Genomic DNA, 25,859 nt, shown 5'->3' on the forward strand with positions numbered 1-25,859 from the left:
TGTCGCCGCCGCTGTTCAGCCTGCCCGAGGCGCGGCTCCGCTTCACGGTGAGCTCGGGCGGCGGTAGGGGCTTCCCCTTCCCTCGGTGCCGCTTGGAGGGGGGGGCGGTGTAAGGCTCGGACTCAGCGCACCGCCCTCCCCACCTGCCCCCCCTCTTCCGCCTGAGAGGTCGGGCCGGGCCGCCACTGGGCCCACGGTCCCGGCCGGTGCTCCCGCTGAGGAGGGGCACGGGCCCTCCTTTAACGAGCGTTCAGCGGTTTTTCTGAGATAAAGCGGTTTAAGTTTGGGGACTGGGCTCAGCCCAGCCCGTCGAGGGGAGGATCGACTGTTTAGTTTTAACTAAAGTTAATATAAAACAGAATGAAATTAAATTCTGGCGTAACCCCCGCAGCAAAACGTCTGTAGCTTATTGCACTTATCTCTTTTGCGCCTCTGTGGAATGTCGCTTTTCTGTTACCAGAGCAGGTGGGGCTGGATGTGGTCCCCAGACTCTGGGTCCCGCCGTTTGCGGCCCAGGTTGTCAGACAGGGGGATGGGGTTTGCACAGAAGTGGTCGAGGTACACACACTTGCTCTGTTGGATTGGTTTCGTGACAGGATATGGTAACTTTCAGATCATCTTACTAGCAGGAGTCATGTTCCAAACCAACATAACCTGCCTGTGAGGCAGGTGAAGCTGTGTGTGTGGGACTTGAGAGTGTCGTAGATGCAGCATCAGTAACAGCAGTGTATTACTCTGTGTTTCTGTTGTGGTTTGGGCCAGATTGGCCCGTCAGACAGAAGTACAGATGCTCTCCCTGCTGTTTTTACCACACTGTTAGCCCACGTTTGAAGCGTGATGCTCCACTAGCTCACATGCCTAATTTGTTAGGTGCTTGTTATTTGCATTACAAGAAGAACTTTGTAACAAGGAAATTGACCCATGGTTTGTGGCAAATAGATTCCCTACTATTTCTGTGCACTGTCAGATAGAGGAAAGAGGAGATCTTTCTGGTTTTATACTGCTTTTGTAACTTTTCTTTCTTTACATTTTGGTAGACATCCACCAGAGATGCTCTGAATAACAAAAGTATCAAGCCATTGTTGAATGCATTTAACCAGATTCCTGGGAGGTAAGTAAATGCCACATGATTTTAAAAGGTGTCTATTCCGATAATTTTTTAGTAATCTTGTCTCTAATAGTTTTTATTATCTGATGTGGAATGTTTGCATTTGCAGTGAAAATGAAAAGAAGTGTACCTTGGATCAAGCTTTTCGAGTTATTATAGAAGAAGAAATAGTAAGTACTTTTAAACTGCTACAGCTTATCTCTTGGTAAAGCTCAAATTTGTATTTGCAAGTTAATGTATAAATTTAACAGCAAACTTACTTTAGTATAAGGTAATACTGTTTGTTAAAAACCTGACTTATGTAAAAGTTACCTAATTAAGATTGAATATTGATGATCAAAGGAGACTGTAAAATACTTCCATTCTGTCCTACCTACCAGATACCGCATTGTAGCAAGAGGTGTTGACTTAGCTTTTTCCAGCAGGTCTTTGTATTGCTTATGAAAGTCTGCTATGTGTTAAAATTCTAGTTCATAAATATGCATTATTCTGCAACTATACTTTAAGAGTGGGGTGGAGTGGGTTATCTGTTACTAGCATGCGAGAAAGCTGCCTGTCAGCTGAAAAGAATAATGAATCAAATAATGTTGTTGGTATTACATGAATGAATGCTGAATGTGAATATTAATCTTCAGAGGTAAATGATTCTCTCTATGCAGCAGGTATTGTAGGGTCTTTATTAGCTGGAAGCAGTCAAGAAACGTTGCTCACTCGATAAATGCTTTGTGTCGTTAAATGACAGGTCTGATTTCATAGATTGTTTGAAGTTTTGCAAATTTGAATGTCAATGCTCATTTTAAGTATGCCTACTTGGAAACAAGAATTTTCGTTTTGTTAGATATATTTAGGTCAGAATAGATAAGTTTAACACTGTTTTGTTTGTTTAGATAAACAAAGCTCCATGTGAAAATCTACTGGCAATTATTTCTCTTGCTATTAGTGGAGTCACAGAAGGTGAGCATCTTTCTCTCAAATCTGTTGGCAGTTTTAGGGACCATTTAGGGGAATTTTAAAAGCTTGATTTTTGGAAGTCATCTATAGCAATTAGCTTTGATAATACGTGGCCCTGGTGTTACACTTGTGGTTATTAAGTCTGTTTCACGAGAGGAATAAAGTATAATATAATTAAATTCAGTTATACATGTGACATTGATGTTGGAATCTTTTTTTTTTTTTTAATGGAGGAAGATGGATGGTTTTGGCTGCAATATAATTAGCATTTTCTATCTTTGTCCACCACTCTAAAATGTTTAGAAGTCTCCCACTATAATTTCAGAGATGGGACCACTGAGGCAGAGAGGTTAAATGACTTGTAGGTTTTGCTGGCAGAGACAGAAATAACTTTTCCTGAATAGCTGTGCTCGTCTCCCAGTACTGACCTGTCAGTACATGGCTGTTTTTTAAATACTTGGATCTGTTTCTATAACTGTGTTTTTCTGTCAGAAATCAGTATGCTTATCTCTTCTGAAGAGGCTTTCATGCTCTTCCCATTGTTTATTTGTTCACATTACACATCAAATACTTACTTGGTTTAGTAAGTATAGCCCAATTACATATGTGTTTTATGAACTGTAGAATGACAAGGCCTGTGATTCTGAGGACTGCAAACACAACCGAACTACAGAATGCGTATAGACAGACCTGGAACACTGCTTTAGCAGTGCTTTGCTTGAAGAAAAGATTGTCAAACTTCATGGGTGTGTGTAGTGTAACTAACTGTGGATTTAGAAGTCTGAAAGAGTTCACTTGCAGTTCGCAGATGTGCAACATTGTTTCAGACTTGGAGGTTTTTAGTTATTCTTTATTATTTGTTTTACTTTAGTGCAAAGCTCGTGTAAAGCTCATCTACACGTGTGTACTTGTAGAAATAGCTTTAATGGGAGTTCATGCTTCAGGCCAAGCTTTTTGTTAGGATTTGAAGGATCCCAGGAGAACTTTTTTCTTCTTTTTTGGCATGATATCCTTCAACTGCCATGCATCTTTAGTGCATTTCAGTTCAAATTTGCTGAATAAAATACTCAATGTTCCTCATAGGTATCTGCACTGCATCAACCCCTTTTGTGCTTCTGGGGGATGTTCTGGATTGTCTGCCTTTGGATCAGTGTGACAAAATTTTCACTTTTGTGGAGAAAAATGTTGCTACGTGGAAATCAGTAGGTATTTTTCCAAAATGTGGTATAGTTGTGCCAAAGTCTCTGTCTACCCGAATGATTTTTACAAACAGATTTTAACTGTCTTTGTGTCTGTCTGTGTTAAAATAGTAGCATTGAGCACATTTTGTTTTAAGGCTTAATCATGTCTGGGCAGCAGAGGTCAGAAAATTAATAATAAAAAACCCCATAATTTTGATTGATGTTCTGACTCCTTTTTCTGCAGTATACAGTGTTTGTGACATTCAGAAACCAGAAATTTAACTTCTGGTGCACGATTTGTATGAGCAGCATCTCTCTTGTCTTATTGTTCAGCTTCTTCCTCAGAGCTGCAGGAGATTCCTCCATCTCCAGTTTGCAGGGAAGGAAGTCTTCTGGGTCACTTGCTTAATGAGCTTTCCACTACAGGACTGTAGCAATGATGAATATGTTGCCCTAAAACATTTCTGCTATTGAGGAACAATTGGTGTTTTGAGGCCTGTGTGACTGTTTTATGGTCTTGCCGTGCCATGGTGCTGTAGCAGAAGAGCTGCTGCAACAGACTGCTGAGCTTCTTGTGCTGTAGGCATTGTTAATTAAAGAGGGAATTAAGGGTCTTGGGCAGAAGTCCCAGGCTGCCTGCATTTTGTTCCAAGATCATAAGAAACCTTGGATCTCGGTGTCCTTGGTTTGCTCTTTGGCAATACTGCCAGGACCACAAGTTTCAGCAACTCTATAGGTAACACCTGAAAAGCATTCCAGTTTCTCTGTGTTTTCCTAACGTGAATTTTGTAATCGGGACTACCTCCCATAAGCATTCACTCAGGCTGTTCTGTTTCAGGTAACATTGTGCCCCCGGTATATTCACAAACTGTTCCTTATTGTTAATTCAAGTACCTATCAATTTCTTTCTCCTGCTGCCAAATTACTAGTACTGTGAATGCTCTATATCTTTTGTGTGTTGCTCTTCGTGTTTGCGTATAAATAATGCATGGAGTAATAAAGGCAATGAGTGTGAAAATTAGTGTGTTCCAGGAAAACTGCTCTTAGAATTCACTGTCAAATGCGCTTTTTTTTGTACGGAGGCTGGATTTAAATGTTGGTTTATGCTTTCTTGGAATTTTGTGGGACTGCTTGTTTTATTTTGCCTTTTTGTGAAACCTGCCTCTTATTTAAGGGAAAACTCAAATTTAGAGTGAACAGTAGGAATGACTCATACTTACTCATGGCTTGTGATTGATCTAAATTCTGCTCAAGAAGGTTTTATGTTCTCTTAGTGATCTAAATACCTTTATTCCATTTCAGAATACGTTTTATTCTGCAGGGAAAAATTACTTGCTACGAATGTGCAATGGTGAGTTGCAGTTTTTCAGGGGGGTGGTGGGGAATTAAAGAACTCCCTGTCTCAGCAACTGAAAGTGAGTTTAATAATTCGGTTTACATTCAGGGTGTTCAATAAGTAATAAAGTTAAAAGGCAGATCACTCAGCTGAGCAGATACTCGTGAGTCTTGCTGATTAATGTAAAAGTCATTCTGACCTTAGGGAAATCTCTTCATCAGTGGAAGTCGTTCTAGCAGAACATCTAAGACATATTTATTCTTCAGCAATGACAACACCCATATCAGAGGCGGTATTTGAGTAGGGTTCACTTGAATATATTTTTTTGTTGCCGTTGAAAGTGTTAGGAGGATTGGTGGAATGCATTTGGAAAAAATATGACTGAGCAGAGGAAGTTACTAGTGTTTAAATTAAAAATCTTAGCTTCCTTTCATTAGCTGTGTAGGTCTAATTGGCAAGTCTTAAATTCCAGTGCATGAGAAATCGAAAGAGGGATTAATACTAATATTCTTTACTTTTTACAATATTTAGACCTCCTAAGAAGATTATCGAAGTCACAAAATACAGTCTTCTGTGGAAGAATTCAGCTGTTCTTGGCTAGGTTATTTCCACTTTCAGAAAAGTCAGGTGAGATTTTTTTGCATTTCATCACACAACATATAACAAAGACTGAATATGCAAAATCGTTGAAGTTAATGATGGTTGCTGACCAAATTCAGTTGGAGGAAGTAACTTTGGGCTTGTATCGTAGTTCTTGTCTCTACCCTTGATATTGTAAGTGACTTCTATTTGTTGTGATTTCAAACACAAGTTTTGAATGCCATTTCTGAGAATTTGATATCAGCATCTCATAAAAAACTGACTGAACAGACTTAAGAACTTCACATCCTCTAAGGCTGACCCTTTGTTTTTTACAGGACTTAACCTGCAGAGTCAGTTTAACCTGGAAAATGTCACTGTTTTCAATACCAATGAACATGAGAGCACTCTAGGACAGAAGGTAAAAATTCCTATGTAATTTTTCACTCATTCTGCAGGAAACATGTAAGACTGTTTCCACAGAAATGCACTACTGTGCATAATGTTCAGAACTGTATGTTCACAGTTTGTCCCTCTTCCAGATCAAGCTGCTGATTCTGGAAATAGGCATAGTACATTGAACTGTGCAGACTTTGAGGGAGGGAAGGAGTTGATTAGATAGTGAAGGATAAGCACTGTCACTTACTGTACTAAGTTTTCCCCACAGTGTACATAGGATAGAGCTGTCCTTTCAGCTTTTTGTCAAGGGAAGTGAGGTTACCATTGCAAAGTGTAGTAAGGTATAAAGATGGGAATTTGTTGCAATTCAAAAGATCTCTAAAGTATTATTCCAGTAAAATGTTCCAGCTTAAGTTTTCTGATCTAATATGTAATAGAATGTTTAAAATAAAGAACATCGTAAAAACCGTATGCAAATTATACTGGCATTTATATAAGTTTTTAATTATTTTTTCCTATTAGCACACTGAGGAGAGAGAAGAAGGAATGGATGTAGAAGAAGGTGAAATGGGAGATGATGAAGCACCAACAAGTTGGTGAGTTTATAGCAATTCTAAAAGCTGAAACAAAATTTTATAAAGTGAAAGTAAAGAGCTGTTTGGGAAATGCCCTTAAATGTTGTACTCAAAATTCTACTTATCTCCTCTCCTTTCAAGATTAGATACAACCTAGCAGTATCTTAATCTGTTTAAGTGGAAGAGGAAAGAAATCTCCAGATTATTTGAAAAAGTTGCATGCCCTGGCTGAGAACCACTGCTATTCTCTCTCTCACAGTTTTCCCAGTTATCTTAACAAAACTTGTTCTGGTGAGATGCGTTCAGGGATTCTAAGTACCTGCTGTATGTGCTTTTAGGAGAGAAAGCGGTGTTCCTCTTCATTCCCCAGGTAGTGAAAAACTCCTAAGATCCCTTTCTCTCACTATTTTTGCTTTTACGGTGAGAGGAGTAGCAATAGACTGGATGGAAAACTATTTTTAGGGACAAATTCTGAATTACAGATTTTCTGTAAGGGCTTACTATTGACTCATCATTTCACTTACAAAATGAATACTTTTTACTGAGATGGCACATTCCTGGGTGGACTTGAATTTAATATATCACTACCAATATTGGGTTTTTTATTTATTTTTTTTCCCCAGTTCCATTCCAATAGATTATAACCTGTATAGAAAATTCTGGTCGCTTCAAGATTATTTTAGAAATCCCGTGCAGTGCTATGAAAAGGTCTCGTGGAAAACTTTTCTTAAGGTAATCTGAGTTCATGCTTTCAACCACTTAGCCTGAGTAAAAATCACAGTTTACACAAGTAGAAGATTGACTATGTAAGCGTAGAACAGTTCAGCTGCTAATGCCATTGAGGAAATGCATTTTGCTGTCTTTTAAAGTGAGCCTTTGATGGTACACGGTATATTAAGATGTACAGTAAATCCTCTAATAAAACTCGTGTAAATCAATAACAGAAAAATTTCATATTTTGCAACAATGTCAGAAGTACCTTTTCTGTGATTTATCGGTTGCAAAAAGCAGAACTTGTGGGTTTGGGTTTGTTTTTCCCCAATAAGAAAAATAGTTCTACCTAATCCTAGATCTTACTTTTGAATAGTTACATTGGTCCCAATGTGATCCTAAAGGTAATAAGTTTCTAATGAAACAAATCTCATTATAGAAGCAATGACTTAAAAGTCCCCTTTGGCTAGCTGTTTCAGTTTTGCTTAGTATGAATGCTGAGGATGATTTATTGCTAAGCTACCTGGTACTTCACAATTTGTCAGTCACTGTTTATTTAATAGCAAGAAGCCCGTTTTTTTTAAATCTTCATTCTCTGTGTTCTGGTAATAAGAGGTAACATCTACCATCTGCTCAGACATTCTAATATAAACCTAGTTAATGAATTCTGTGTTCTCAGCTTTAAAAAAAAAAAAAAAAAAAAAAAACAAAAAAACCCCCAAAAAAACCAAAAAAAAAATCCCCACGTATGGTCCAGAGAAACTGAACAAGGCCAAGCTTAAGTCTTTCAGATTAATTTTTTTAGTTTTTCTTCATTGCAGCTTGAAGGCTCTGAAGTGATTTTTTTTATTTTTTTTTAAAAGCAGCACCGCAAATTTAACTCTCACTTATATGCCTTTCTTAGTACATATTCTGAAAACCTTCTGAGTTTGATTATAGCACTATCATCACGTTTTTTCTTCATAACATCTAAACAGCAAAGCAATTGTGCACTGTTCACAAGCCATAACATTGTGTTTCTTAGCATGTTTTAAATACTCCAAATGATTGCATGTTCTGAAATAGCACTTTCACTGTCATCTGTGGTGTTTAGAGAAGCCCTGCATATTCATTGCAAATGGGTCTTGTTTCAACTGGCTGACAGCAAGTTTACAAATTATTTTACTTGCTTTGCACTAAGTCTAGTGTAGTTCTTCAATTAGAAAGTTTTTGTATTATTTTCCTGTGGTAAATAACTCTGTTTTATAGTACTCAGAAGAAGTTTTGGCTGTTTTCAAAAGTTACAAATTGGACGACACTCAGGCTTCCCGAAAAAAGCTGGAAGAACTAAAAACAGGAGGAGAACATGTGTATTTTGCAAAGTTCCTAACTAGTGAAAAGGTACGTGATTTCTTTTCTCAGAATTGCAAACTAGTTGAGGTTAGAAGGAACCTCTGTATAGTTCAATCTCCCTGTACAGAGCTCTCAGCTAGAGCAGCTTGATCAGTGCGTTGTCCAGTTGGGTTTTAAATGTCTCTACAGATACTCCAGAGCTTCTCTGGGTATTCTGTTAAATTGTGTGGATTTCCTCTGTTAGTTGATTCAGGGACTTTTATTCCTGGAATAAGAGTCTGCAGTAAAGCTGACATTTATTTATTGCGTTTGATGTGCATTTTTACATTTAGAAAGGGAAGTTAAAAGAGAGTAAATATTTAAAGATCTGTTGCTTTTTTATTGCCTTTAGAATTACATTTTCAAAACTTGGCTGATGATGTGTTAACTGTATTTTCTGCCTCATAATGGTCTTATTTAAAATTGCTTCTAAGGCGATCTTGAGACATTTTAATTCCGTTAATATTAACTCAAAAATACAACACTATTGAATTTAATTCTAAAATTGTTGTCTTCATTTTGGAATAGTATGTAACTTTAACTTTTAAACGCATGAATTAGCAGATGACAGAAAGGAAGTCTCAAACCAACATGTTTTCTCTTTCTGAGATAGAAGAGTAGGCAAATTCCTCTTAGGCCTTTGACTTGTGTATTGACAATTTTAAAATACAGTCTAGAATGTATAGAACCAGTTGCTTAGTTTACATCCAGTAGTCAAAGGTCTTTTTCTTTAAAGAATCTTCAAATGTTTCCTTTGTATGATCTATCACGCTGTAGCACATAGGATAGGAAACCAAGCAGTGTATCACTGTGCAAGTGCTGATGAGAATGAACCCTTCTGTGGTAAGCAAACCCTTATGTTACAGCCAGTAAGTAGTTCATAGGAAAAGGGAGCAAGTTGTCCTTCGGTCACTGAAAAAATGGATTTATTTTTTTTTTCCCAAATTCCTGTTTGCTTCAAAGTGAATGTTGTAAAATCTAGCAGTATGAAACTAGTTGAACAAAAATCTAGGGATATACTTTGGTTTTAAAGGCAGTTCCTCATGCTTTTTAAAAATAAATGAATTTCATTAGAAATTTTGATAACCATCTTTCCTAAATGACATCTTTCCTAGATGACGGTTTACCAATCTTATACTTTATGGAGCACTCTCCCGATAAGTGATACTGAGTAGAGGTCCTGTAATGACTTATCATATTGTAAAAACAGTCCCCATCTAGTTTACCTGAAAACATTTGTTCGATTTTTTTTCACTTATGCACATTTAGTGTCTTTAGAATATATGTGTAATTCTTGTTTAGTTTGTGGTTTTTTTTCTTTTTGTTTAGCTGATGGATTTACAGCTGAGTGACAGTAATTTCCGCCGTCACATCTTGTTGCAGTACCTAATACTATTTCAGTATCTAAAGGGACAGGTCAAATTTAAAAGGTAATATGGGAATATCTTGTGTTTTGGGAATGGGGAGCTAAGAACTTGGAGATATACCAAAAAATTTTAAAAGTGTTTATGTCTACTTGTTCTAAGGTTCTTGTGAAACTTGCAGAGCCTTGAATCGGTAAATACAGGGTGAGGCTGAAGTTATTTAACAGCAGGAAAGGGGAGGTCTCGTTCTTGCCTTTCTCCACTCCTCTCTACATGATTCTCTGCCCACCCTTGCAGTTGCTCTAGTGTCCATTAAACTTACTCAAATCTGTGAAGTTTAATAACCGAGCAAAAAACCAATCTGCTCATCTCTGCAGAATTAATTTTCTGCCAAACTGGTGAATTGAGTAGAGTCTCAGAGAAGTAGAGGCCACTAAAGCTTGCTTAAGGTGAGTGCCAGCCATGAGAGGGAAGGAGTGTCTCTCTTTGGCAGCAGCAAGCTGTTAGACCCGTGCCAGCTACTTGTATGTGGCATCATTTTGAATCTATATTAACTTCACAATGTGACATTGGTTGCTGATTTGTTATTTTTCCTGGTGTGCTACAGAATTCAGTCTAAAGTCACAAGACATAACAATGGTGATTATTGCTTTTATAAACTAATGGGGCAGAACAAAACGCTATCTTTTCCTACTCTGTAGGAGTTATGCTAATGTTATGTTGGACAAAACCCTGCTTCTCAGTTCATTTCCTGTGCACATGTGGTCAAGGGCACATAATAATTAACACTTAAGGCAGCTCTCTTTCACCTGCAATATACTGCTTTTTATAAACAGATGTCAAAGAACTTTGCAAACTAGATTAGGATCATTATCCTCATTCTGTAGATTATTTACCAAGGCAGTGCAGTGCCAGAGAAGGAATAGAATTCATGTCTTTTGAACTGTAGTTCAGTCCTGTAGAGGTGATAGTCAGTCACAATTAATTAACGTGTGCGTTAGAAGCACTCATTTATTGGTTGTTGAGGATGGTGTGACATATAAATGGTATAGTATAACACTTGGTGCAGTTCTTGTAAAATAATACTCATTAATTCCTTCCTTAAAAAAGATGAGCTCTTTTATATCCTAGTAACTGAGAGAAGCTAGTTCTAAAAGTCTTTCTTGTGGTATTGAGTTAGCCATAGTCATGTTTATACTGCTATTTAGGGTACCTAGGGCTTCATAAAAAGCTGGTTTGTGTTATATTGCTTTTGAACACGGTAAATAGAATGTTAATGGTTATGCTTCTAATGTATTCTTGAACCAGTGGAAAAAAAATTCAATTATCATCTGGTTTTTTTAACGTATTTTTAAAAGTTCTGGTCTCTGCTTGGGAATGAAGTGAGCCATTTTATATTTATTTCTGTGTTATTTTCTTTTCGTTTCTACTTGCTGATTGCATCATAATTCTAAATGTACCGAGCAAGTTGTTTAATGATTTCAGGTTATGCTATATATAATTCATGTTTTGAAATATTCAATGTCCATGTTCTGTATACAGCTGGTAGATTAATTGTTTCTTTTACAATGGTTTCTCTACAGTAGTGCTTTAGCACTAGGTTAGGTTAGGTTTTTTTAAAGTCTTTTCATTGTGCCCACTTGCTGTGCTTTGGGCCCAACATCAAGGGGTGATCTTGAATCACACAAGTGGACTTCCTTTTGGGTGAAGCTAAACCTGAAAGTATATTCTGCAAGCACATCTAATGAACTCCACAAACTAGTAAGTGGCCAGTCTATGAGACCAGACCAGAGCATATTCAAAATGCTTTCATCAGATCCCCTCTAACACTCCCCAAAAGGTATGTAGTGTAAATGATGTGTCCTCAGCAATATTTTGATGTGTAGTAAAATATTCAAATACAATTTTTAAAAAAGTGAGCTGATTTAATGATGCTTTCTTTGTTTTTGTTTCAATTCCAGCTCAAACTATGTTCTCACAGATGAACAGTCTCTTTGGATTGAAGATACTACAAAAGCGGTTTACCAGGTTGGTACAGTAGATACTTCTCTGAAAATGACATGGAAAAATATTTATTGTGTAATATTGTATCAACCACCTCCTGAAGCAGTAACCACCATTTTCATTAGTTTTTTTTTCTATGTCTTGTGCTACAAATGTAATGCAAAAAGTTAACTCTCTTTCTCCTTCCCAACCATAGCTTCTTTCAGAAAATCCTCCAGATGGGGAAAGATTCTCGAAAATGGTAGAGGTAAGTACTTCAGTGCCTGTCTGAACAGAGAGTCTATAGAGAGCGTAAAAAAGCAGTATTGGTTTAAACTAGCTTTTGGAACACAGATGTAACATCTGAGAGAACTTTTATCTCATCTCGGTAAAAAAGGTCTTACAGTGTCTTTATTTTGTTGTCATATTTTTCCCATGTTTCATTAGTGTACTTTTTTTCATTCTCCTGGAGAGAAATGGAAATGCACATATATGTGCATATGTACATACAGGACACATTGGTTATTGGAGGGGAAAAAAAAGATTTTTTTTAAAAGTCTTTACAGAAAGGAGAGCTGTGCCCAAAGACATAAGGATATGATGCAAGTGGAATTTAAAAAGTTGTCATCTTGCTGTCATTTTTTCGTTTACTTTGGATGCATCTATTTTCTTGTTTAGAGAAGGAGGAAATAAAGCCTTTCCCACAATTATTGAAGAGAGGAGATAGACTGGTTTTGGGTAAACTAAATCAGCTGCCTAAGATTATACTGATGACCTTCAAAATAGTGGCTGCAATACACAGAGTAACAAAGTTTTCCCTTTAATTGTCATAGCTCAATTCAAAACTTTGAGATCAACTCTGAAGGTGATTATGACCCTAATAATGTGCAATATTATGTTTCTCCAGCATATATTAAATACTGAAGAAAACTGGAACTCATGGAAAAATGAGGGCTGCCCAAGCTTTGTGAAAGAAAGGTAACTATCACAAAGCAGAAGCTTCCTGCTGCTTGTTCAAAATGATGGTTCAACTTCAGAATATGTACCCATGGCGTATGTGAAAGTTAACAGTTCTCGCAAGTTTGAGACTTGTATAGTTGGATGTCCCTTCTGTGTTTGCAGAAGGCTCTTAGATATCTGCCAAAAGTCTTAAGGTTTCATTATGTGAATAAAGAGGTGGTTATGAATGTGCAGGGTCTCAGGAGAGCATTCCTCCCTATCTCATGGGAATCTTTTGTTCCCTTAATACCAAGGATCCAGTGACTGAGGAGACTGGAGCAAGTTGTCTCCCCTCCTGCCTTCAGCAGACCCTAGGTTGAAGAATTTATTGCCTGACTTCCCCGTATACTGCTTTGGATTGTCTGTAAGGAAGCCTTTGGCCTTGAGGCTTTGGTGGGGCAGCATACCTGGAGTTTTGCGTAACAGTTCTCTTAACACAGTTTATTAATTAGGTTTGCCACTTGGTGGTGGTCACTTACCTGAAAGGAAGTTATGATTAGGTGGCTTTTGCCATTGAAAGATTTCTTGTGTAATTAGTTACTGACTAGTGGCAAAACTTGAACTTTGACTGCGTGTGTCTACTTGATTATGTTGAGTTGGTCACCAAACATTCCTCTTCCATCCTTCTTCGTTCTACACGCAGACTGTAGCCTCTGTGTGGTAAGGAGCATCTGGGTCATTATCTCTTTGCAGATTTCCTTTTATGGAGAGATCAGGGGGAGCCACCTCTTCATGACTTCAGCTGCTTGCAAAAAAGGGAGGGGGGGCTGTGAGAAGAGAGAAATTACTATTGCGGGTGGGGTAGGAAAGTAAAATTATGAAATTTGACTTTTATAAATGTTCTGTCTCCTTCTTTAGATCCCAGCCAGAGTTTCAGCTTGGGTAGGTCTTACCCTAACTTCAGTGGTCTGGGATCTCCATTCTCTGATCCCATGAAATCAGGTGCACCTGGGGAAAGGAAACTTGCAATCATAGAGCAGATGATCCCAGCAGCAGGGTAGATAATACTTAGTGTGTGCTGCTGGTACCAATGTGATTTGCTTCTTTTTTCTATATTGGAACTCTGAGACCTTTAAATTTGCAAGTGAACTAATTGTGGTGTCTGGCAAATCCCTTTCCTTACCCTTACTTTACCTTCTCTCTCCTCTCCCATCCCCCCCTCTGCTTCCTTCCACTCCTAGAATCTCAGTTCTTCTGAATATTTTCATTATGATTTAACTTGACACCATCTGAAGTGAAACAGCTTGATTTTGTTCTCTAAATGTTGCTGGTTTAATACTAAAGAGTTTTTTTTTCTTTAGGCCTCCTGATTCTAAGCCTATGAGGCCTGTGAGAAAGAGGCCAGCTCCAGAGGACTTCTTAGGAAAAGGACCAAACAAAAAAATTCTTATGGGGAAGTATGTTGGAATTTTATTTTTTTTTTTTTCATTACAGGGTTTCTGGATTTTGGTTGGTTAGTTGATTTTGGGGATTTTGTGGGTGTGTTTTTGCCACTGACTGTTTTTCTAGTCAGTAATATTCAAAATTCCTCACTTTGGAACTGCCAGGAAAGAACAGCCAAGGGCTACATCATTCTTTCAAAACTTGTAGTAGGCTCCCTTTCCTTGTAGTCATCTCTTGTAGATCCCTTCTAAATAGTCTGAGAGTTACAGGCTGAAAATCAGTGGTTTGTACTTGTTGGATCAGTTTTTATACTTTTTTTCCTCTTTATTTTTTTGCTTAAAATGTAACTGTGCCATGGGTTTTAAAATAACACCCACTGGTATTTTATCCCTGGGGCAAAGAATTCTTCTTGCTATGTCATCTCCAATAAAAGTATCATGAAAAATAGGGCACTAAGTGCTGCATTTTTCCGCTTCCTTCCTTAGGAGAAACGATAGTCTTTTCATTGTAACAATTCACCTAACCTAGATGTGGAAATTTTGACCTTGTCTTGAGGTTCAAGACCTTGTACTGAGTGCTTAGTAAAATGTCCCTTCTGAAAAAGAAAGTGATAAACTATTTCATTTATCAAAACAAAATGGCCTGACCTTAGCTAGTTTGGAAAGTGAGATTTTTATTACTGTTTCTGACCGCAGATCGGCAAGAGGTTGTAATAGAAATTTAATACATAATTTTCCTAATTTGCAACATCAAGATAAGTTTTCTGTCACTTCTGGTAGTTCCTAATACGTATGTGTCACAAAGTTTATGTGGTATGCTGGGGTGAGAATTTCTATAGTGTTGTTCCGTGTGTCTGTCTTTTGGTGAATGATGGAACATGGAATGATAGAATGATGAATGTGGAGTTTGACATGTGTTTATGCTTCTTTTTTCAGTGAGGAACTGACCCGCCTTTGGAATTTATGTCCTGATAATATGGAAGCTTGTAAATCTGAGAGTAGGTAGGTAAAAAAGGGTACATCACTGGCTAAAGCTAGTTTTCAGCACTCTAATTACACACAAAATTACAATTATTACAAAACTGGCATAAGGAAAGTGTGTGAGATGTTCTTATATGGCGTGCCATTTCACTGTGTGTCCTGAGAGCTTGGTTGTACGAATCTTTGTCTTGAAATCTCCTTACAGTTTTCTTCACTAGTGTTTATGCTGTCGGTAATTTTCATTGCTTAGTAAAGTAAAATCTAAGCTAAAAACCAGATGGAAACTCCCAATTCTGTAGACCATGATTGTCTAATTAATTACCTTGTATAATAGAGGAAGATAGCCAAGTCTGGCTCTAATGAAGTTAGCATGCTATTTGGCTATGATTTTCAAGCAGGTATGTGCCTTGAACAATACTAGAGAAGAGGAAATTGGCTAAAGCAGGCATTGTTTCAGTGCGTGCCGGATCTACTCGTGGTGCAGATGTAGAAAAATACAATTCTTGGTTATCCCTTCTGCTTGCACAATTGTAGGAAATGCTGAAAATGTACTTTGCCACACAGCTTTCTAATTGTTAAAAATAGTGTAGTCTTTTTTTTGTGCAGGCGTGATACCTAGTATGAAAGTTTGGAGGAGGAGTGGGACAGTTCCTAAAGAGAACTTTGCTAGTACTGGCTGTAAAGGCTCTGTGCCTGGGGAGAGGTGCTGGCTGTGCAAATGTTCTGAGTGGAAAAACTGCTTTTCCAGAGGTTGAGAGCTCTGCAGAGGAAGTGCCCTCCTTTCTTGTGAGGCTGGGATGTGCAGGAAGGCCTCTAATGGATATTTGCCTTTACTAGGCCAAGGGCTAAAGGTGGAGTTGTGTTTGGAACCAAAGCTTTTGATTCCCTGTGCATGACTGTATTGTGCTGTGACTTCTTTAAATAAAATAAAATAAATAAATAAACCAAAAAAACCACCCAAACTAAAGAAATGGAGATAAACTGAGAGAACACATGCCATGGTAAACAGGAAAGGTAAGATCCTGGGGGATCTGGATTTGGTTCCAAGTTTTTTTTTGTGACTGACTGTGGTCAAGTGATTAACTCTTCTTCGCTTTGGTTCCTCCTGTCTTTATTCAAATGGAGTAATACTTCCATATCTGTCTTCTTTTTAGATAGCTGTTCTTGGGATAATAGGCAGGATTCTAATGAGATGGGGTTTCAAGATGCAGGCTTGGTTCCAGTAGTCAGTGATACTGCTATGCTTAAACATGCATGGAGCACAGCTTTCCTGAGCAAAATATATTTTTCAAGACACAATTAAAGTGAATTTATTGACCAGTGTGCTTCCCTGTTGGGCCCCATCTGCTTACTAGGTTCCTTTGTAGAAGCAGATGTGTCTTTGTCAAACATTAGGTAGGAGAAATACAGATCATTATGAGCTTGTGTTGCACCACTAATAATCTTGGCTCCCAGTAACCTACAGCTCTTAAGTAATCTGTATTTCTTGCTTGTAGTCTTCAAAGCAGCAAACTGTCCTGACCGTTGTGAATATTGTTTCTGTTATTTTTTCAGGTCGTGGTTCCTTGTGTACTGGTTTGAATCCCTTTCAGAAGCAACTGTTAGCTATTCTGAGAGCAGAAACATCAATTGCCTTTTTAATATGTCCCCTGTGAACTATAAATATGGTCTTTTAAATAGCAGAAGAGCTGAGGTTGGACGGGACCTCTAGATAACTCCTAGTCCACCCCCTTGCTCAAAGCAGCGTCAACTAGAGCAAGTTGCCTAGGACCTTCTCCACTCTGGTTTCAAGTGTCTCTCTAAGAGTGGAAGTTCCAGAGCCTTCCTGGGCAACCTGTTCCAGTGTTTGATCACCCTCACAGAAAAGTTGGGGTTTTTTTTCTGATGCTTAAGTGAAATTTCTGTTTTTTCAGTCTGTGCCAGCTGCTGCTTATACTTTCACTGAGTAGCATTGAGTCTGACTTGCTTACTGCCCCCATCAGGTGTTTACTGCCCCTGAGCCTTCTCTTCTCCAGGGTAAACAGTCCTAGCTCCCTCAGCTTCTCCTTGGATATCAAATGTTCCTGCCCATGCACACAGCCTTTTGCGTGGACCCATCTCTTGTGCTGGGGAGCCCAGAACTGGACCCAGCGCTCCAGATTTATTTATATTGGCAGTGCTGAGCAGAAGAAGGGAAGGATCATCTCCCTTGACCTGTTGGCAACCTTCTTCCTAATGCAGCCCAGGATATTGCTGGCCACCTTTGCCAGAAGGGTGCAGTGCTGGCTCATGTTAGTGGTGGTGTCCATCACGACCTTTTCTGTAAAGCTGCTCTCCAGCCAGTCAGTCCCCAGCCTGTACTGGTGCCTGGCAGTGTTCCTCCCCAGGGGCAGGACATTTCCCTTTCCAGAACTTCATGGGGTTTCTGTCAGCCAATTCCTGCGGTCTGTCGAGGTCCCTCTGAATGGCAGCACAACCCTCTAGTCTATCAACCACTTCTCCCAGTTTACCCTTGTCTGCAAGCTTGCTGAGGATGCACTCTGTCCCATCATCAGTAGGTCAGGAATGAAGGTGCTAAATAGTACTGGCCCCAGTATCAAGCCCTGGCATATGCTAATGATGGGCTTCCAGCTGGACTTCATGCCGCTGATCACATTTCTTTGAACCCAGGAGTTCAGCTGCTTTTCAGTTCACTTCAAATAAATCAGTTTCTCCTCATCCCTGCAGACTTTGGACCTGTATTGAATTTACATAACTGAAGTATCTTCAGCAGAAGGTGCAGGGATCACCATGGGGGGTGAAATGAACATGGATGAGCAAGTCTGGGAGCCATTAAGATGGGATCATGAAGTACAACACTAAACTGCCTAATATTTCCCCCCTCTAAAATTAGTAAATTAGTGATCATACATAATTGAAATTAGGGAGTAATAGTAGTCTAGTTTTCTCTGGTAGCAGATGAAACTGGGGGGGGGCGGGGGGGGGCGTAAAAAGGCTGCGTTTTACTTACCCTGTCCTGTCAAACTGTAAAAAACTGAACCATTTTAGACTCCTGAGCGCTTGTGAGCTGTGTGAGTGGCAGCACATTTCTAACACAGCCAGACAGTTGTTAGAAGTATTTTTATTGAAGTCTTATTTCCTTATTGCCAGAATTCTTGTCTTACATCTCCTGGTCCTTTTTCACCAAATGCTGCTGACAGATGTTCATGTCACATACTGGTATGGCAGAAGGTTTAAATACTTATAATAGGCAGTGCTAGCAACTACTGGTACGCTTCAGTGGTTATGCAGTAAATAATTGCATAGCAACATTTATTAAACAGATTCTTTGCTTATTTGCAATTGTTAAATTTGAGTAGGTTGGTTTTGGTTTGTTTCTTTTTCTTCAGTGGATAAGCTGGAGCTGTGTATGAAGGAACTGAAAACCAGCTATTTTAGAGTAGATTGTGAGGAGTATTAAGCTCCTTAATCTTATTTTTTAGGGAATATATGCCAACGTTGGAGGAATTTTTTGAAGAAGCTATTGAACAAGCAGACCCTGAAAACATGGTTGAAAATAAGTATAAGTACGTCAATCCTTGTGTTTCGCTTTATTTTGATGTCTTTCATGTTTGGATTGTTGAAGAAAACAAACTGTTCTCTGCATTAATAGTATCTGTGCGGGACTCCAGTAACGTACAAAAAATTTATAAGCATCAATTAGTAAATGCTTCAGATCTTTTTCTGTGCTTTTAGAGATGCCAGGCTGTTACCAACCAAACTTGTATTTTATTATAGGGCTGTGAACAATTCTAACTATGGCTGGAGAGCGTTGAGACTTCTAGCACGCAGAAGTCCCCACTTCTTCCAGCCAACAAACCAACAGTTCAAGAGTTTACCTGAGTATCTAGAAAACATGGTAATCAAATTAGCCAAGGAGCTGCCTGTAAGTAATATTATTGTATAATAATAAATGCTGAATTTATTTGACTTCCTGCTTGTCTCTCTGCAGTCCATTTGATATATGGGGAGGGAGGGGGCAAAAAAAAGAAGGGGGGGGGAAGCTTGTGCACTAAAGATTACAAATAAATTTGGTCTCATCTATGAAGGTCCCAGTAACACTAAACTGAGTAACGTTGACTAACCAAGTAAGTGCTGAGCTCTGCCTTGTATTCTGTGAAGAAGCAGCTGTGGCAGTCCCGTTGGCAGGCAGGAATATATTTGTACCCATCTCCTTGGGTTCCATGTGCAGTGAAAACCACTTTTATCGAAGGTGTAAGCTGGTGTTATGGCTCACAAATATCAGTACCTGAGGCTACTGAGATGGCATGGAAGGGGCAGAGTTTGCAGCTGCAGATGCTGTGCGAAGTGTTACCAGAGCTCTTCTGTCAGGTCCCTGACTTCTAAAATATGTAAAGAAAACCAGACCTTGTTGGGCTGTGAGTTAATGGCATTAACCCTTTGCATGTTCAGCAGTACAAATTTGAGGCTGGGGGGGGGGTCTTTCGGATCACTTTATACACAGTGATAAGAGAGACTAAGAGTTGGGGAAGGGAGTGTTTTCTAAACCTTTGAGTTAGCACACAGCCCGGCAATTTCTGGCGACTATGCACCCCTGCTTCTGTATTTGAGACCTTCCTTGTCTGTAATGTGAAACCACTGAGGTGTAAAGGTTGGATTGTAATATATAGCTTTTTTGTTTGTTCAGCTATCAGAGTTAACTAGATGCTAATAGGAATTTTAGAAAAAATACTGGGAGGGGAAAGCTGTTGAATATATTAAGGTGTAACTTTAGGCAATATTTCTGATGGTACCGCTGTCTTGTACCAAATGTTATGGCAAGAAACAAACGTGTAGATAAGGCCTGTGATTGAAACGTAGGAAAAGAGGAAGCCTTTTGTTCACCTTGATCAATAGTTAAATCAAAGAGTGAAAAGTTTGGGGTGTGCATATTTGTTTGCAACCTTTAAGAAGTTTGAAAGTACAGAAAACTTTGAGGAATTCCTGAGTGAGGAATAAAATTAGCGAAGAAGAATAATTAAAAAAAAAAAAGTTCTTTAGTAGTTGTCTCACAGAAAGGTGGTTGGTGGTTTGTTGTTTTGTTTTTTGGGTTTTTTTTTAAGGAAGTGATAAAGGTAGGAATGTAATGCTTAGTTGTTAGTCACTATGAAAAAGAGAGAATCTTGTGAAGTCAGTGGGTACTTCCATTGGGATTTTTAATTTATACTGTGTATTATTAGAACACTTGTTAGTGGTGTTTTGGATACAGGAGACTGTAGGGGATTTTTAATTCTCATATGGGATCATGTCAGGTTTTCCATTCTAACACACGTTCCAGGGGCCATCACAGAGCAGTAGAATTTCTCTTTAAACGCAAAATTCATCCAGTGATGTTTAGTTCTCTCATTGTAGCCTCCTTCTGAAGAAATAAAAACAGGCGAAGATGAAGATGAGGAAGATAATGATGCTTTATTAAAGGAAAACAATGAAAGTAAGATTTGCATGTTCTCAGTCTTTTCAGTTTCTCTCTCGATGTGTATTGTAGAAGCTGTGTTTTAACATAGTTTCTACTGAGGGTCACCAGTCCTGGTTACCCCGGTGCTTCTGACTTGAACCCGCATTTGTACCAAAAAGTGCAGCCTTTTCAGGAGACAGGGCACCGGTAGCGCCCCCTCAGTCTCATGGCCTGCAGTGCTGAAAGCGTCCGGATTGTTGAAATTGGGTTAGTACTTTCACTCGGAGCCACTTCCACCTTTTCTGCTCGGTGGTGTGTATTTGCAGCGTTAGTAGGTGTGTATAGCTAAAATGCCAGCATTGCTGCATAAAAACCTACCTGAGGTTCCTCGCCCCGCTTTCCTGTTCTTTCTGTTCCTTAATAGCCAAGGGTAAGTGCCTCCCTCTACCCCTGCTGGGGTGGGTAGCTGTGGGACTTTGAGCAATGGATATATTCCAGCTCTGGAATCTTTACTTCCTCTTTGTTTAAAATATCTTAAAGACAAAAGCTTCTCTGTGAGAAGAGTAACCTTCCTGACAAATGTCATCTCTTGTTTGTTCCTCTCCGTGAACCAGTCCTTCCATTTTTGTTTCTTGCCTGTAACCCTGGTATTTTGTGCTCCTAAGTGTCCTCCCCTGTCTCCTGTGTCTGTGATTCTGCTTTCTTCCGTCCTCGTTCACACCTTCATTTCACAGCACCTTCTCCTTTGCATGTTGTAGCTCTGTATGCGAGCTCTTGGATCCAGCATGGGCACATGGGATATGCCAGGCATGGAAGTCACACGTTGGGTACCGCTGGCAATTTTGCTGAAAGATTTTTATTTATTTTTTTTCTGTTAGCGGAAAGCTGCCTGTGGGCCTCTGTGAATCTCTTTTCTGTTGCCCTTTTCCGTCCAGTACCTGACCTTTTCCACAGTCTCCTTGTCAATAGTGGAGAAGTTCTCTCCTCTTCAGCTTAACGCTGCCTGAAACAGCCTTTGTGGTTTCACTGTGTTGAGTTTACGTCTTTCTTTAAATCTTGTCTTAAAGCAAAGATGGCAGAGCTGTGGTTGGTGATGCCCCATTGTGCTTAGAAATAAGGGAAGTGCTCTGAGTGCATTTGTTGTTTTGTCATTCAGGATCTTCTGTTCTTTCCCCTTGATGTAGTGAGTTGTTCAGTTCAGACAAATGAGTGCGACTGGTAAGCACTGGGAGAGCTGAAACTTCCACTCCATGCCAACTGGCTCTTCAGGTGGCATGAGGGTGAGACATTTATTAAAAATTAGGAATAGGATTCATTTCTATGCCTAAGTAATTCAGTCTTTAGGGTTTTGGTTTTTTCTTTAAAAGTATGAAATAAACATAGGTGGTAAGCCATAGACTGTAGATCATTATAAGCTATAAATGTGCAAACCCACCTCTGTAATCACTGCAGCCGTTGGCTTCTCAGCAGAGCACAGTATTCCATGGTTTTTCTAATCTCGATGCCAGAATGACAGAAAACCCCTTAAAATGCTGACTACATGTTAAAGTTACTGTCCTATTCACACTCCTGCTGCTAATAGGAATATGAGGCTTTAGTAATTTGGTAAAAGGGAAGCAAACTCTTTTTTTACCTGGGTTAATTCCCAAGTAAAGTGACTAAAATAAGTCTGAAAAATGTTAAAGATCACTGTATTTTACTATTACAGTTAACTCATACATTGAAACTTGCAGGCTGCCTGTCAAAATCCTTGTTTTCATTTGGAGGAGGCAGTTCTGGTGTACTTAAGACTTTAGCAATTCTCTCTCAGTCAACCAGGAAATAACATTAAAAAAAAAAAAAAATTCTTTATCGTGGGCAATAAGGGACATTCCTCTTGACACCCAGGTAATACATCTGTAAAAACCCGTCTGTTCTCAGAGCTCTTGAGTAGGTTTTAACTGAAGGAACGGTGTAAGTCAGTTTGCTAGTAAATAAATCGGTTTAAAATGTGGCACATCAGGGAAGATTTATTTGCAGTACTTGGAGACACTCCCTGTGTCTCACCGATTTTTATTAATCTATTATTTCCCCCCAGGTCCAGAGGTACAACGGGACAAAGCCATGACGGGCGAACAAATCGAGTCATTTGCTAACAGGCTTGGGGAGCAGTGGAAGGCTTTGGCCCCCTACTTGGAAATGAAGGATTCCGATATACGGCAAATCGAGTCAGACAGTGAGGACATGAAGATGAGAGCGAAGCAGCTGCTGGTTGCCTGGCAGGATCAGGAGGGCGCACATGCAACCCCCGAGAATCTGATTACCGCCTTGAACAAAGCCGGGTTAAGTGACCTTGCGGAAAGCCTAACCAACGACACCGAAAACAGCAGCTAACTCGATTCAGATGCTAACTCGTTGTCTGGATTTGGTGGTCGTTATTGTTATCATTGTTAATTGTGACTGTTTTGCTGGTTGTTGTTAACAGTTACTGTTGTTGCTAGGTAGCAGATTTTTGATAGGTATTTTATGTTCAATAAATGGTAATGTTTTTTAATAATATTGTTCAGTTGTCCAGGTTTTTGGAGAAAAGGATTAGTCATCCTGATCCAGAAATAAGAAGTTAAATTTTGGATGGTGGAAATGTAAAAAGGAGGATGGAGAGCGAAGGCAGACTTCTGCGGAGGCTGCAGTAGGAGGGTTTGGCATCAGCAGAGCTCGGGTTGCTCCTGGTGGACAGAGGGGTCCATGGTCTCTGTAGCTGCCCGCTGTCTCTCTGGTTTCTCAGAGCGTGGGTAGGTGTGAAGGACTTCCAAGTCATCACTTGGGGTGGTGGGGAGCTGTAGCCCATCAAAATGTACCTGTTAGCGAGTGATTCAACTTTGAGAAAATAATAGGGTTGTGATGGAGACCCAAGTTGTAGTATTCACTGTGAGTGAAGAACTGGTGTCCTCAGAGGGGTGCTGGGGTCAGTCTGCCCTCATGCTGAAGAACTACTCTCTGGACACTGACAGTCAATAACTGGGGGTGGGTGGGGGGTGTCTGCTTGTTTTTATTAGCAATTATTAACTTCAGTCTCTGCATAGTTTTGGCTCTGTAGGAACTCCCCTGAGTCACGATAAACAAGGCAGCTTTTTTGATTCAGGTCACAGTGAAGTGACAACTGGTTTCATTTAAAGGCTATGGCTATCATCTGTCAGTGGGTACCGGCTGTTGAGAGAGATTTTTGTGGTGGTGTAGCTCACTACAACTTGTTGTGTGGCTATTTCTTGTAGGATTTGTATTGTTCAGTGAAATCTCTTAATTGCTGTGCGTTTGGAAAATTAGATATCATAGAACTCTTCTCTGCAGAATATAATTTCGGTTATTAAATCATACCTGTGGGTTTCCATGATGGTTTGCCACTGGCTCAGAGGCAGGCTCCTGCCTGCAGAGCTGTTGAGGAGAGCTTTGTGCCTGCTCCCCGCTGTTGGGTTTAGCAGTATTAGCAATTTGATTATTATGTGCTTCAGTGAAAGTTGGTATAGGCTGATATATGGGACAGTTGTTGGAAATAATACAGCCCAAGTCTTAGCTCCTGCTGCAGGTACAATTGGGTAGAAGGTACGAAATGCAACGATTTCAACTGATAAAGGGATGGGGATGACCAACAGCTCTTGAACACAGCCTGGCTGCCACCCTGATGCTGGGAAAGCTGGGGATGAGGACAGCCACAATGAAGGCAGCTGAAGGAAGCTGTCATCTCCAGTAAATTATATTCTTGATGCTTCAGGCATGTACCATACTCTCAGTGCTCATGTTCCAAGGCAGGAGACTTGGGCACTGAGCTGCCCCCCCCAGTTTAGCTTTGATCCCTTTCTCTGACCCAGCAGCAGCAGTCTCATGTTGTTTTTTGCATGGAGGAGTACAGATTTTTTTTTTTTTTTCCTTTTTCTGCATCATCTGCCAAGTATGACCTCATCAAAATGTGACAGTGCTGCTCTGGCCCTCAGACAGGCTTGAAATTAGATGTACCTGGGGAGTGACCGTGAGGACCTCATCACTGATTCAGGGCTCCAGCCCTGAGGCCTAAGTAAAGGGTTTGACAGACCTAGAGTGACCCCCACTAGAAATGGAGCTGGCAGGCTTGTAGACCCATGTAGCAACTGCTGCTTCTCCTACAGGGTTTTCAGGGTCCAGGCAATTACTAAGTGTATTTTGTCCCAGTGAGAACTTGTAGTACAGTTGTCAGATGTGATAAATGCACACATCTCAAAACTAGGAAAAAGCAAGAGCAGCAGAAAAATGGTCAGAACCCTTTAGGGGAAGGAAAAAATAGTTAACCTTTTTTTTTTAATAACTATCAGCCTGTGATGAGTAATAAAAGATTATTTTATAGGTGTAGGGTCATGTAATTGTTCAATACAGGAGGCTCTTTTCACAGGCCAACAGCAGCTTTAAGAAAAGAAACTTTTGACCATAGGCCCACAACTGGGAGAATGTTGTTCCACAAAGCAGCAATCAGGCACTGTCTCCCTTTCCTCCTGAACGAGCCAGAACAAGCCTTTAAAATCAGAGGCGCAGGTACTGTTTCTGTGGGGTACAAGGGACCAGCACTATTAGGGTGCTGAGGCTTCTGTAATGGGTGGCACTTGCCTTGCACTTTTTAAAATACACCCTTTGGTGTGCTGCCAGGGGCGCTGGGTGGTGAAGGCGGCAGTGCAATAACCAGCAACACGAGTTGTGAGGCAGAAAAACTACCGGGGAAGGTCATAGCTGAAGCCAGTGTCCCCAGGGGAAAGGCAAAAGAGGGTCCCTTTCTGAGCAAGTCAGGCACAGTTAAACTCACCACAGTCACGTTTAATGAGGACCCACCTGAAGGTACTTCACATGGACTAAAGTCAGTACAGCTCTCCCAGAAGGGACTGGGACACATTAAAAACCAGGGCTGAGTTCTGTTGATGGCCTAGTGCTTTTCTGGCTGTACCAACGCTGAAATACTTTCTCACGGCAGCTCCCACTAGCACACAGCTACTGTATTCTGGTGGGGAAGGAACAGAAGTTATTGCAAGTAAGCAAAGCCCAGTTTTGCAGCCACCACAGGAGACTTATCTACTGAGTAAAGAGTAGCAGGACAGGAGAGAAATACCTAAGCTTTAAAAAAGTGGCTTTATTACATGACTGCTTCGAGACATTCATCAGTGGTGGCCCAAGAAGTGAAACCAAAGACATACTAACTACACTACCAAGACATGAACCTTTTTTAATGGAGACACATTATTGATCACAATTTATTCTGAAAGTCATGAGATGCCAGCAACAGAACAGACTGAGTCAGCAGGTCAGGCTGGACACATACTTGATTGATCGTAGCCACGGTTGTTGGCTATGGGCAGCAGCACTGAGTTACGCAACAAGGCAACGCTTTCTCTTCTACCTTCCTAACAAAACTGCCAGGTAAGGCAAAGGATGGACAGCTACCGAACTGTGGTATAAACCATGCAAGAGTAACAAATGTGAGAGTAGGTGTGTAATAAATACTTGATGACATTGGCGGGGGGGGAAAGGGGG

At 39.9% G+C, this 25,859-nt stretch overlaps 1 protein-coding gene across 1 annotated transcript; it reads left to right on the forward strand.

Annotated features, from left to right (window-relative positions):
• Positions 1-6: 6 nt before the first annotated feature.
• On the forward strand, positions 7-22,706 carry THOC1 (THO complex 1). The gene is made up of 22 exons (XM_009886648.1): positions 7-47; positions 1,038-1,111; positions 1,218-1,278; positions 1,996-2,062; positions 3,143-3,261; positions 4,543-4,591; positions 5,108-5,203; positions 5,494-5,576; positions 6,077-6,150; positions 6,753-6,861; positions 8,089-8,220; positions 9,541-9,641; positions 11,537-11,603; positions 11,776-11,826; positions 12,466-12,536; positions 13,416-13,439; positions 13,859-13,954; positions 14,876-14,941; positions 18,382-18,465; positions 18,677-18,824; positions 20,291-20,369; positions 22,411-22,706. Exons 6-22 carry the CDS (start codon positions 4,582-4,584, stop codon positions 22,704-22,706), a joined length of 1,587 nt encoding a protein of 528 aa, XP_009884950.1. The 5' UTR covers positions 7-47; positions 1,038-1,111; positions 1,218-1,278; positions 1,996-2,062; positions 3,143-3,261; positions 4,543-4,581.
• The last annotated feature ends 3,153 nt before the right edge of the window (positions 22,707-25,859 follow it).

This window comes from Charadrius vociferus, unplaced genomic scaffold (assembly GCF_000708025.1).
Source record: "Charadrius vociferus isolate BGI_N301 unplaced genomic scaffold, ASM70802v2 scaffold45, whole genome shotgun sequence".
NCBI lineage: Eukaryota > Metazoa > Chordata > Aves > Charadriiformes > Charadriidae > Charadrius > Charadrius vociferus.